The sequence below is a fragment of the Lytechinus variegatus genome, chromosome 3 (assembly GCF_018143015.1).
Source record: "Lytechinus variegatus isolate NC3 chromosome 3, Lvar_3.0, whole genome shotgun sequence".
Classification (NCBI taxonomy): Eukaryota; Metazoa; Echinodermata; class Echinoidea; order Temnopleuroida; family Toxopneustidae; genus Lytechinus; species Lytechinus variegatus.
Genome location: NC_054742.1, coordinates 21,222,210 through 21,236,071, shown reverse-complemented (window position 1 = coordinate 21,236,071; position 13,862 = coordinate 21,222,210). Strand labels below are relative to the sequence as shown.

General features: G+C 34.1%; 1 protein-coding gene across 1 annotated transcript; it reads left to right on the top strand.

The window, feature by feature from the left end:
* Positions 1-3,726: 3,726 nt before the first annotated feature.
* On the top strand, positions 3,727-12,860 carry LOC121410477. The gene is made up of 12 exons (XM_041602599.1): positions 3,727-3,991; positions 4,563-4,830; positions 5,124-5,540; positions 5,984-6,866; positions 7,812-7,938; positions 8,279-8,482; positions 8,763-9,060; positions 9,446-9,633; positions 10,107-10,238; positions 10,509-10,640; positions 11,422-11,541; positions 11,995-12,860. Exons 2-12 carry the CDS (start codon positions 4,626-4,628, stop codon positions 12,124-12,126), a joined length of 2,838 nt encoding a protein of 945 aa, XP_041458533.1. The 5' UTR covers positions 3,727-3,991; positions 4,563-4,625; the 3' UTR covers positions 12,127-12,860.
* The last annotated feature ends 1,002 nt before the right edge of the window (positions 12,861-13,862 follow it).

Here is a 13,862-nt window from a genome sequence, read left to right as displayed (position 1 = left end):
TAAATGACAGTCTGGTGATTTACATAGAGGTATAATACATTTGTAGACCTAACACCAATTCCAAACACTGCATGTGTATCACAAGCTTGAAACTTGACCCATCTTAAAGTCTATGCTGTTATACAGGTCTTCATGATTATACCCCTAGATTATTTATTGGGCATATTTATTTGTTTTTGTTCTTTTTTTATTTCATTTACTAAATGTACCTACAATCTGGCTGATTTTTTTTCCAATGTTCTCACACAAAAATCCTAAATAATATATGGGAAATATACCCCAGGAAGATACCCGAAATGCTACTGATAAACTTGTTTACATACCTTTCCCTTGCATTTGGCTTTGCAATTCCATGCAGAAACATACCCATATACAGTGCGTATAAAAAAAACGGGACAGATTTGAAAAGTCTATAAAATTTTTGTTTCTAATTATGATTTCTATATTTTGGTGTTAATACGTGCTCTGGAATCTTATCCTTCAAATGCCATTAAAATAATTTAGTTTCGTTCATGCTTGAGCGAACTCGGAATGTTTTTGTCTTGGGTAGAAAAGGAGGCTTGTGCCAAAATGGCATAAAATGATAAATATGGTGGTCAGACTTCTTGCTAATCAGCAGACTTCCTCTTAACCTTTTCATTATCTTTGCCATAATTTTCGAATTATGCGGTCAATATTCATTTCAGAATCTACTTATTTGCTTGAACAGTTCTGTTGTTCCTTTTTTAATCTGTTCTCTTTTAGCTTTGAATATTCCTTCTTTAGGCAAGAACATTTTTTTCTTAAACCAAAGTATGGGAGAGCGTGTTTTGTTTTTTTTCTTTCATTATGTGCTACAAAGGTTATGGTGCCTTTGAACAGTGGCATGCTGAGGGTGGGGGCTCGGTATGCACCCCCCCCCCCATAAAAAAAATATTACCAAGGAAAAAAAGGGGAAAGAAAAATAACAGAAAACATAAAAAGTGAAGTATGATATCATTTTCTGAATATTATGTCAAAATCACAAGATTGGATATTTTAATAAAAAAGTGGAAATTTTTGCTTGCTCGCTTCCCAACTTTTTAATACATTTTACCCGATCTGCCATATCTTGCTCCTTTAAAATTGCCTCAATACACCATTGCCGATGAAAGACATGAATCCTTTCCTGTTTGTCCTGTCAAGCACATAATTAAACTTGGTGAAGGATTCAATAACCCCTTGAAAATAGGATTCATGTCTTTTATAGGTTGGTACCATAGCATAATTTTTTCCACCAAATAATTATTAAAGGTACCATATATTTTTTTCACATAATAAAAGGATTTGAATAATTACAAATTTTCCCAATTAACAATGCAAATCTTCTTACTTGGGTTGACAAAGTCTCTTCTTTTCTTACTTGTGAAGGAAAATTCAAGGGTAAAAGAAGCTTAAATGAAAAACAATATAATTCAGGTAAATAAATAAATTTGTAAATTAAATTCGACAGCATAATTTGAAAATTATGGCAAAGATAATGAAAAGATTAAGAGGAAGTCTGCTGATTAGCCAAAAGCCTAATCATCAAATTTTCTCATTTCTGCCATTTTGGCGCTAGCCTCTTTTTGAACCCCCGACAAAAATGTCCCATGTTCGCTCAAGCATGAACAAAATTTATTTGTTTAAATGGCATTTCAAAGATAAGATCTTAGAGCATCTATTTACATCAAAATATAGATATAATAATTTGAAACAAATTTTTCATAGACTTCAAAACTGTCCCGTTTTTTTTTATACGCACTGTATAAGGTGCATTTCTCAACAAACAAAAACTTCAATTTTCAACTGAATTTTTTTCTTTCTGTTCACACATGTGTGCAATTGAGTTACCACCCTCCCCCCTTCCCTTTCAGGGTGTGTGTGCATTACATAATGGGTTGTATCCACTTTGGTATATTAAGAGATGGTCTATTTATAGTTTGTCTAATATCATCTACTATCAATTTGGTCACATTGCCGTTTGATCCAACACTGACTTGGTCTAAATGTCATCTGCCAAGATGATCTTTTCTTTACTTAGTCCACTTTTATTTTTGCAATTTTTCAAATGAAAATTTGCTTTAAAAATCTCAGGCCTACAGCTCATCTCATGATATTGCATGTATGACAAATTGGTAGGCCTAAAGCACCAAGTTGATGTTAGCTATATAGTCTAAATGGAAATTAGATAAAATGGTATATGGCAACTAGACCCAATGATTAGTAGACAAACTTGGAGGAAGAAGAGTACCATAATTCAAAATATGGACAAAGTGGGTGTCACGGTCAACTTGTCTTGATAAAGAAAAATTAAATGATATTTATTCTATCTTACACAATCTGTGTGGAAATAAGGGAGATTTTTTTTTCTTCAGACTTTTAAATAGTTGGGAGGAAATTCTTTTTCTAAAAGAGAGAAATGAAGAAAAATATAATCATGTTCCAATTCTTATTAATTATCTCTTAGGACTTAAAAATAAATTAATCCCCATTAATGGAGAATGGTATTACAGTATTTTGGAATAAAGTAGAAGAAAATAATTGACAGCAATGAGGGAGATTCTTACTATCACTTTAACAAAACTGTTTAGAATGGGGCCCAGAGCCAGTGGTCCACCAATAAAGGAGTGAGGACTAAGTGGACTTTGACATCACGGGCCCTATGGACTAGGGTAAGAAAAATCCCTCACGACATGATAACCCAGAGACGGGAGTTAAATTCTGATGATCTCTCTGACTCTAAAAATACAAAGGATATACATTATAATACCTGCACCGATAGAAAAAGCAATCTATAGAATATACCATGACACTGTGTGATTGTTTTGTTTTGTGTTTATAACTGACATTATCAAAGGTCAAGTCCACGCCAGAAAACTGTTGATTTGAATCAATAAAGAAAAATCAAATAAAAGCATATACTAGTAACTGAAAATTTCATCAAAATCAGGTGTAAAATAATTCAAAGTTATATTTTAAAGTTTCGCTTTATATTTCCTCAAAACGGATTATGCATTACTATGTGAAAAAATGAGCAAACTGAGAGTCGATGATTATCCTTACCATTCTTTTGTTTTTTTATATTGTTTTTATTATACGATATTTAAATTTTTAAAGATGTGACCAACTTAACTGAACCATAAATGTTAAAATAATGTTACTTCAGGACAATATGAAGAAAAGAAGAATATTTTATGTAATAATAATCAAAGAAATAACCGGGAGAAATATTGAGTGTGTGATCTTACCAGTCCCCTCATTTGCATTCCGACCAGGATAACCCAACAGTGTGCCGTTTGAAATTTAGCAAAACTTGAAAATGTCAAAACACTCTTACTTTACATCCCGATTTTGATAAAACTTCGTGCCTCGATTCATTTTAGTGTCCTTTCTACCAGGGGAGTGGGAGGTTCGATTTCCCTGCTTTCAACACTATCAGTTTCAGCTCCGTAATAGCTCTATGGTTTCAGAGTGCAGCACAATGAGCTGAACGCAGCTATAAAATCTTGGTGTATAAAATGGGGAAAAATTGAAAATAAATCGATGATCAGTTTTGTAACACACAACAAATTTCCACATGTTATTTATACTTTAAGTTTTAATTAAGTAGTGTTGACAGAATTTCAATGTTAATCATCCAAGTTTTTCTAAATATCTTGGTCACCCCTTTTAGAAGAATAGGCCACTCCATGTTAATGATGATGTCATATCTATAATGTAGTTTGTTTGCGTTGTTGAATTGCGCAATTGTGTGAAACGGCTTCACAGACCAGCTGTAGGCAGCACTTCGTGAAATTTGAAAATACTATAAATTATGGGTGAATATTTGAAGATCAACCATTTTAGCGAGAACGACTACGAAAAGAGAAGGGAAGGACAGGAAAGAGGCCAAAGCAAAGCATTTTGCCTTTCTGGGGACTGAATACGTTTGACTTTGACTGCAGTCGCTGCTCTAGGCTATATAGACGGGAAGTCAAGTCGTCGTACTGCGGTAAGTGTCCCGTGATTGCTATGTGAGCTGACACTTAGTTGAAGTCAGAGACGAGACAGATGCAGAGCCTAGCGACAAGGCTCAGCTTGTGTGGGATATAATAAAATTATATCCTTATCTAAGTCATGTTGCATGATGAATATCTAAATCTAGCATTGTATAGCTTTGACTTGCAATTGTGTGACTTACGTTTCATAACAGTTTTAAATTTAAGACAGATGCAGATGCTATATTTTAAAGCAAATTAAGGGGATCATTTCATGGTGCCTGGCTTGTGACTGATTGATCAAATGTGAACACAGGACAGCTCAGTTGCATTTAATAAATTTTATTCTTTTTTTGGTGTTTATTAAATTTCCAATTAGAGGGTCTAGCCCATTATTCACAACACAAAACTTGCCTTATTCTTATAACAACAATCCATTTTATAATTAAGATTGAGATGTTGAAAGATTTTAGGGCACATTGTTATGAAAAAAACTTTAAAATTGCAGATATACATGCTGCTCCTGCAATTATTTTGTTTTTGAAGCTAATCAACTCAAGAAAACAACTTTTATTCCTTTCACAGATCCACATTCGTTGTAATCTTGTGTCAGTCCTTTGTCAAGAGTTAGACACTCCATCGTAAGCCATGGTACGTCGAGAAGGGTCCCGCTTTGGTATAAATACCAATCACAACATCAGGCGCCTGCCATTTCCATTCAAGAATGTCTATGCACAGCAGAATGTTGTTATTGAGACAAAGCTGGATGCAGAAGGTCGCCAGTCAAAGAGAAAATCCAGGATGGCTCTCAGGGATCAGCTTCTGAAAGATACATTTAATATCCAAGCTAGTGGTAAGATCCATTTTCAGTTTTTATATCCATGAATAAAATAGATTAATTTTTATGATAGATGATATGCAGTTGGATTCATACTTTAAATACAATTGAAATTTGTTGATTGTAAGAAGTGAGAGCAACGGTTTTCATCATATTAAATAATATTATTAAATATTCTAATTAACCATTGCTTTTTTGTGTGTAAAATCATAGATTTTTAAACTTTTGAACCACTGTTAACATGTAATTTACTGATAGGTTGGTGATTGTAAATTAAAATGTCTTTCTTTTTTTCCCCATTCATGCAGATGACACATCATCATTGAGTTTCTCTCTGAATAAGGCAAAGAGATGGGAAGTCCTTGATGACATCAAGGAAGAGAGTAACCATAGTAACCATTACATCATCCGAGAGCATCACATACTTCAGCGGTCATCCGGTTCCTCCTCTCGTCACACCTGTGTGGAAGTCTTTGACTCTGCTGCTGAGACTAGGATTAGATCACCCAAGAAGAAATATGCTAAGGCTACTGATCTCATTGAATTGGACCAAAGTAAAGGAGTCAAAGAGGATGCAGATTTTGGGAAAAAGAATTCCAAGAGATCAAGAAAGAGGAGAGCACATCAAGAGGAAGAGCAAGCTGAGAATTTGATCCAATATGATGTCAGTCGAGTCACACCAAGAGAAACCTATCAATCATATGCTAAATCTTCTGCTAGTTCAGGTAGGCCCATTACTGACACAAAATTGTTCATTAGCTAGTAATACAGGATTGTGGTTTTGAATATAACACAACACAAATTCCTAATTTGGCACTAGAACCTATAGGTAATTTGATCAAACCTTAACATCATAGACTTCTTTTAAAAGAAAACAAAACCTATATTCAGTGTTATAGCAATTTGGAACCAAAATTATTAATTGAATTTTCTTCTTGACTATTTGGGTTTTAATGATGAACATATTGATAGGTTTTTGTTTATCCTTCGTATGAGATGATTTCTATTGGAGGATATGGGATGGGGGTTGCAGATTGCCAATATTACAATCTCGATTTAAAATGGTAACTATTAACTTATTTTACAATACAAAGCCTGTCGAAGAAAGTTGTGCTCAACTAATCTCTTACAAGTACTCTTTTTTTTATTTTTACTTTTTTCTGTACAGAATCCAGAAAGAGAAACAGCAGGAATCGATCAAAAAAGTTAGACCAATGCAAAATGAGTGATGTATACTGTGATGGCTTATGGGAATTTTCTGAATTCTCTATAGATGAAGAAGAGGAAGATTTCTTCCAAATGGAAAACACTGACATACCTTATCAGATGGAAACCAAAGAGGCCGAGTCATACAGGGTTCCAATGGATGCCTTAGTTTATGGTGCCATGAGTTTGTCAGCTTTCTGTTACCATGAACAAGGGAGGCAAACACAACACAAACCCATAAAATCTACCAAGGATAGAGTGTTCCCAATTGATGAGAAAGATGCAGTAATTGCTATCCATCCAGAATATATCATCCCAACAAGAGAGAAAAGAGCCACCAAGAAACGAGCAGCTAAGAACATCAAGAAACATGCCAAGTTAGAGCCAGTGACCAAACTCGAAGATCCAGGTAAACATCCGCTTACTACTGTCCTAGAGAAACCAAGTATAGCTGTCACTGTCCACCCTGATGATATCACAGAGCAAAATCTGAAAGGAAAATTTGGGGATTGCCTGATAAAGGGTCAGTGCATGCCTTCTCGCTATGCTATCAACATCAGCCAGCATGTTATTGATCATCTAGCATCTAACCCTGACAATTTTGAGTTATCTATGCTCCTCCAACAGAGTGGACATAACATCTTTACCATTCTAGAATATTCATTAGATCCATTTCAAGTGGTGAGACATGATGGTAGACTGGTAGAAAGCATCAGAATGAAGATATGTGGGGTAGATGAAGGAGAGGAGACCTTGACTGGTGCTTTGTCAAGTCTGGTGAGCGATAGAATCACAGATGTAGTTGATGCTATGAGCCAGTCTGTAGCATTGCTACCTGCTAAAAGGTAAGATTCATTTCTATTACTGATTGATTGCTTTTGATAGGAATACAAGCTGATATAGATTTTGTCTCTTCTGAGGGAGATACGTCACACATGGAATTTTGATTTTTTTTTAATCCTTAAAAAATTGGTACAATTTCCACTGCTGTACATGTATGTTTTGCTGCTCCTGAATATAAAGCCACTGTGTAAGCTTATCATTGAACTTGTAAGGCCGAATTCACAAATGTGGTTTAGAAATCCGAAGGTTGACCCATGGTTTATGCAGATTTTATGTATAAATTATGCCTATTTACCGCACATTTTAAACAAATGTCTAATACTGATGTGCGCTTTTGGCTCAGCGCACCAAATTGATGTTGCCATGGTTAAGTATGGTATTTATTCATGAGTCCACTGTTTGTAGAGTGGACTCATTAATTCAAAACGGTGGATTCATGAATAAAGTAGCTTACTTAACTATTGCAATATGAATCAATTTGGCTTGCAAAATTGAGCATCAGCATTGGATATTTTTCACAGTAAATAAGAGTAATTCATGTAGGAAATCTTCATAAACCATGGGTTCAACCAAAGGTTTTCAAAGCACCTCTGTGAATTCAGGCCTAAATTTGCAATACAATGAAACGAAAAAAAAAATCACTTTAAAAATGTTAATTTGTAGATTTTTACCGGGTATTCAAAGTCTTACCATTTCATTCTGGTTTACTTTTTCACCGAAAGCAGGTCAAGATAAAAAAAATTGTTGCTACAGTGTAATTTAGGATAAGCAGATCTATACCTTTGGAAAGTTGTCTGGAATCAATTCTTTCAATGAAAAAAAAAACGTATGGAGCATTTTTTTATTCTGTTTTAAGGGCTTGGTTAATTCATGTCAAATTTTGCAATAATACAAAATTTACAATAAGTTCACTAAAGTTTTAACACTTTCTGCCTTTTTTTTTCCAGCTACCATGTAGAAAAGGAAATATCCAATTATAGTATCAAGCCTGCTTTGGTAGTTGGTACTGTGCAGACTACTCTTGGTTGGAATTATCACACAACTAATGCTAATAAAGCTATTCAAATGGAAGAGGTGAGACTTATGTAAAATTTCATTTAAGATTGATATGTTTTAATAGCAGGACAATGCATTATGTATACAGACTTTGCCTAATTTGGTATTCAAATCATGTTCAACTAATTTTATGACATTTAAAAATAGTTTAACTGCTTTATTAAAGATTACAAAGTTTTAGCTTTGTTTAAAATTTTTATTTTTTGTTTGGGCATGTTATTTCAGTAAAAGGTTTGAATGATTTATGCTCCTCTTAAATAATTTCAAGGGTAAAATTATGGATATAATTGAAAATTGCCTTTATTGACTGAATTATGTTAAATCTTTGTTTGGAATATTATGTGTCCTAAAAATACAGATTAATGATGATGAGCCTGTGGGTGAGTCGGTGTCATGTGGGGCATCTATTGCTTGTGAGACATGTAGCATCTGTTATGAAGAGCTGGATGAAGAACATAAGGGAACTGCTCTTGTTGCTTGTAATCATTGGTTCTGTGATGAATGCTGGAGAAATCATCTTAATACACAGATTAACCAAGGAAATGTTCACATCACTTGCCCAGTAAGTATCATCAGTTTTGTATTTACCTAAAACAGGTTAAATACAATGAGTCCTTTGCAAATAGCAGTTTATGATTAAAAAAAGTATATTTTATGCTCTGTTCACCTTTCAATTGAAAAGATCTGTCATTAGGCCTATATATTATATTCTGCTTTTAACTGATACATGTGATGTTGGTGTAAAAGGTTGTTGGATAGGCAAGTACAATCTTGGTTTAGAGTTATTAACTTATACTTAGTAAAATATTTAATTATGCATATCGATTTCTTATCTGTTACAGGAGTATAAATGCACTGTGCCTGTTGACAAAGTAACCTTGATGTCTTTGGTTCCATCAAAAGTCTTCTCTCGTTACCATAACAACCAAACCAACAGTGCCCTGATGCTACGATCAGAGCTGCATTGGTGTCCAATGCCTTCCTGTGGTCGGTTACTCAAACTTTCTAATCCGAAGAGATTAGTTTCTGTAAACTGTGAATGTGGGACGTTCTGGTGTTCATTGTGTAAACAAGAGGCTCATTGGCCTGCTACATGCCAACAAGCCAAGTTGTACAGAGATGAAGCAAAGGGCTTCTTCAGTGAGTACCAGTAGACATTCTTCAGAAATTTAATCACATTGCTACTCTTATTGGAATATTAGTATTATTGCCAACAAGCAATATACACTTATCGATGATCTTTCAATTTATCTTATGCTTTCCAACAGAGTTAATGTTGAACCATGTAAAGATCTTTGCATTAACCACTATTCTATAAATTGATTAAATTCCAAACCATTTCACCAAATCCATAACTAAATTTATTACGTTGTAAATAAGGCCAGCCCTGTTCATCAGGGACCCCCCCCCCCAAAAAAAAAAAATGTAAAAGTAAATTATGAAAAAAAAATCAAATTGAAAATTGACAAACAACTGACGATATGAGTTTCTTTAAAAGTTTTAATATACTATTTCATTAATGCAGAAAAGAAAGATAATGGATTTATACGTTCCATAAGTACCAAGCCTTGCCCACGGTGTAAGTACCCAATTGAGAAATACTATGGCTGCAATCATATGGTATGCAAGTGTGGATATGACTTTTGCTGGGACTGTGGACAAGCCTTTGATGGAAGACACTACGATTGTCACTTGAAGAAATGGAGGACTAAGGTAAAATAAGCTATTTTATATGTTTAAATGTTGAGAATATAACTCTTCAATTTAGAATTAGATTTACAAATCTACTTTTGTAGTCTTTTCCTACCTACATGTAGGTAAACAAGGTTATATTAGTCTATCAATTTAACTACATGCTAGAAGGTGGGGACATTTCTTTTGACAGTAATGTCCTCGACTTTATATTTGTCACTTATAACATTAATCCCTTCAGTATAATAACCTCTAGGAAGTTTATATGAATTTTAGAATTCATTATGGTTTTGAATTTGATTCACGAATATGATATGATATGTGGATTGCCGAGGGTCCTGCATTAGTGAACATTTCTTGGTTCTGAATTCAATGATTATATTGACCTGTTATAATAATACTGAACATTCCCCTATGTAACTTGTGTATCCATGTAGCAGTGAAAACCCCTAAGTCTAAAGATTATGGGTTTTTTCTTTCTTTTTTTGCTTTAGGTGTATTCTATTCATCCTGAAGACATTGTAGAAAAGACTGCTGTAGAGCTTGCTATAATTCATCACAAAGAGAGGACCCGGTTTGCCTGCCATCGTCGTATCAGAAAAGCGAGGAAACTGGCAATAAAGATGGTGAGTTCAAATCCACTTTAATGAGAGTTATGGGATCAAATGATCTACCATAAGAAAATGGCTGTAAGGGCCTACTACACTTTTGAAAAAGAAAATGTCACCTCTAGGTTGTTTCCTCCTCCTCCACCCCCTCCTTTATATCATAATACCCTGTCACTGCCCCTGCTTACATACTTCTTTCTGTGGAAAGGAGATGATCTAATCAGATTTTTGTTAACACTAGCTATGAGCTTGAAGCTAATCATTACTTGGTTATGGATTGTATTCCAGGTGAAGACTGAGATAAACCTATCAGGGAAGGATTCAAAGAGCACCTCCGCTCTTTCCATGGAAACCAATGAATCCTGTCAACTCACAGAAGTTAAAAAAACACTTGTTGATGTTGCCAATTTCATCTCTGAGGTATGTTGACACTGTACTTTTAAAATGTACATTGTACAAAATCTATGAAAGATCATCAGTTTTGTTGAAATGAATTGAAATAAAGAAAAAAAATGTTTTTGATAGTTCTAGAAGTTTGATTTTATTCAATTTTCAACTTTCAATATGTCGTGTGTCATCAAAGGAAGGTGAAGTTTAGAAAATATTTGATTTCAAGATCCAAATTATGTCCATTGTATTCCACATGTGAATAAATTTCAAATTATGATTGATCATTGTAAATAACCTTTTTTTAGACACGCATCAAATTAGGAGGGGGAAATAGATGTTAATAATCAATAGGCTTGTTACAAGTACAACTAAGTAAGAAAACAACTCAGATACACTTAACTACCCCTACATTACACAAACCACCATCCAAGGGAATTGACACTTTGACTCACAAAAGATATGATTTTTTCTTGACTAAACTATAATGAATGCAAAAACATGACCTTCCCAAGAATCTATAACATTAATCTAACATTTCACTCCTTGTCCATGCTTCTATCAGTCTCAAAAATCATTAATAAAAGCCCAAACCTAATTATCTTGCATGTTGTAAATTTACCACCAATTCGAAAACATCACAAGTATTGCCACAGTGCCCGCCAGCCATGCATTGCGGAAGTGCTGTTTTTGAATCAGCAGTGAATTTATAGGCTCAATTCCCTTGGATTGTTCGTGTAGTGTAGCAATGTAGCAGTGATCTCATTTTGCAAGGCATCATATAAATTGTATCTCCTCTGATTGTTTAATCTAGGCTGAGTTTGTTTTAGAGCATCTTGAGATCTTGCTTTCAAGTACAACTCATCACAGCCATAATAGGATAATCACAGAACACAAGACAAGGCTTATCTTCATCACACAGAAACTTCACAAGGTATGGTTTGTTTATGTGTGTAAGAATTATCATAAAGAGGCTCTTTTTAAGTTAAGATTTTTGAAATCTAAATCTTTCTTTGAAGATTTCTCTGTTATTTTGTATGTTTGTTTTAATGTTTGTTAGTGAGTTATTCTAATGTCTTTCAGATGTGTCCAAAACTTACAAAACATGATATATACATGTATATGTGGTGCTCATTCATATTTTGTAGTTGAACAGATTGATCATTTTATTGAAAGAAAAAAAAAATTCTGTAATGGATGAAGTGGTTGGTGTACACTTATGCTCAGTGGTATACTCAGAAGTGATTTGTTATCTTGTCATAATGGAAACAAAACTTTTAAAAGAAATTAGATTGTGTGTATAAAGGCAGTGATGCAATTTCGAAAATTCTGTTTTACATGTCCCGTTAATTGATTTTTAACTCTTTTGTCGTTTTATTTTGTACAGATTTTCAGGCAAGGAATTACACTCAGTGTGTCAGATATTGAGTATTTGTTAAACTGTGGGAAGGATTGTTTGAGGTGGATAGCCTTATCAACCAAACAGCTCACCAACACCATTGCATCAACTGATGAGTAAAGGACAAATACTTATAGTCTGCAGTCATAACTGTGCAATATTTCTTCTTCTGTTGATTTCAGTCATCTTTTTAGAGTATAGTGTAATAGATTGTTGAGGTGGCAATCACATGAAGTTGAATACATGACATTAATTGCTGTTGGAGACAAAACTAAACTATCATGCAATATCCTGTATATCAAGAATATGAATATATAGGCAAGGATATATTCGAAGAATAAATGTTATGAAAGTTTGATAAATATTCAGATTCTGTTAGTACCTTTTTCACGTTTCTTAAATGGGGAATATGGGATGAGCCTACCATTTCACCTCTCTGTGTTCACATATAAACCACTCTTGAATATTTCAGTTGCAACCAAGTTATTTTTTGTCAACCCCAACTCCCATCAATTGACTACCCCTGTGTGACATGACAACCTGAGATGCTAAAGCTTTTCTGAGTAATGGACTGATTGTGCTAATCCCTTAAATTGTCATCATTGCCAGCAAAAAACATTGATGTACCTTCTAAACGTTTCCATGGCGAAGAAGAAGAGTGCATTTGGTTTCACAGCAATAGCTGGTCAATTATTTTCTTGTTATTTGATTATGTAGCATAATAGGTTTATGATTAGAGCCATCCTTTGCCACAATAGTATTGGCTGTGAAACAATAGATGGACAAACCACATATATATTTAGAATGAATCTGTGTAATCAATTTCTAGTGTTAAAATCCATGGTTGTTTGCCACTAAATTGATCAAAAATTATTATTCATTATCATGGAGAAAATGTTATATCTATTTATTTTGAAGATTTACATGTATCTAATATTTTCAGTGAGGCTGTGTGCCTGTTATATGCATGTAGTCCTGTATCTGGAGGCCTATTTTTTTTTCTGGGGGCTTTTCTTTCACAACTTACTTCCTAAATCTGCAAAACTGTATAAGTTTTAACATTGTAATGAATTTCCCAGGGCTTCTTTTTTAGTTTCCGGGGGTCGTTTGACCATTTCAGTGCAAAATTGCCTCAAGGCCCCATGTATTTTCGATTTGTATCTGCTATAATAATTTTGATATGAGAGAAAGTTAGGTATACTAGTACAGTGCTTAAAAGTCAAGTCCACCCCAGAAAAATGTTGATTTGAATAAATAGAGAAAAATCAAACTAGCAAAACGCTGAAAATTTCATCAAAATCGGATGTAAAATAAGAAAGTTATGACATTTTAAAGTTTTGCTTGTTTTTTTTCACTAAACAGTGATGTGTACAACTCAAGTGAGACAGTCGATGATGTCCCTTACTCACTATTTCTTTTGTTATTGTTTGAATAATACAATATTTCATTTTTGTCTCACCTGCATAGCAGAGTGAGACTATAGGCGCCGCTTTTCCGACGGCGGCGGCGTTAACATCAAATCTTAACCTGAGGTTAAGTTTTTGAAATGACATCATAACTTAGAAAGTATATGGACCTAGTTCATGAAACTTGGCCATAAGGTTAATCAAGTATTACTGAACATCCTAGTAGAGTTTTATGTCACATGACCAAGGTCAAAGGTCATTTAGGGTCAATGAACTTAGACCATGTTGGGGGAATCAACATCAGAATCTTAACCTGAGGTTAAGTTTTTGAAATGTCATCATAACTTAGGAAATATATGGACCTAGGTCATTAAACTTGGACATAAGGTTAATCAAGTATCATCAAACATCCTGCATGAGTTTCATGTCACATAACCAAGGTCAAAGGTC

What these genes read in the sequence shown, in the direction of transcription:
- LOC121410477 (XM_041602599.1), top strand. Translation starts at nt 4,626, where the DNA reads ATGGTACGTCGAGAAGGGTCCCGCTTTGGTATAAATACCAATCACAAC. An exon ending in ATTTAATATCCAAGCTAGTG is followed by an intron (nt 4,831 to 5,123) that starts GTAAGATCCATT and finishes CCATTCATGCAG; the next exon opens with ATGACACATCATCATTGAGT. An exon ending in TGAAGAAATGGAGGACTAAG is followed by an intron (nt 9,634 to 10,106) that starts GTAAAATAAGCT and finishes TTTTTGCTTTAG; the next exon opens with GTGTATTCTATTCATCCTGA.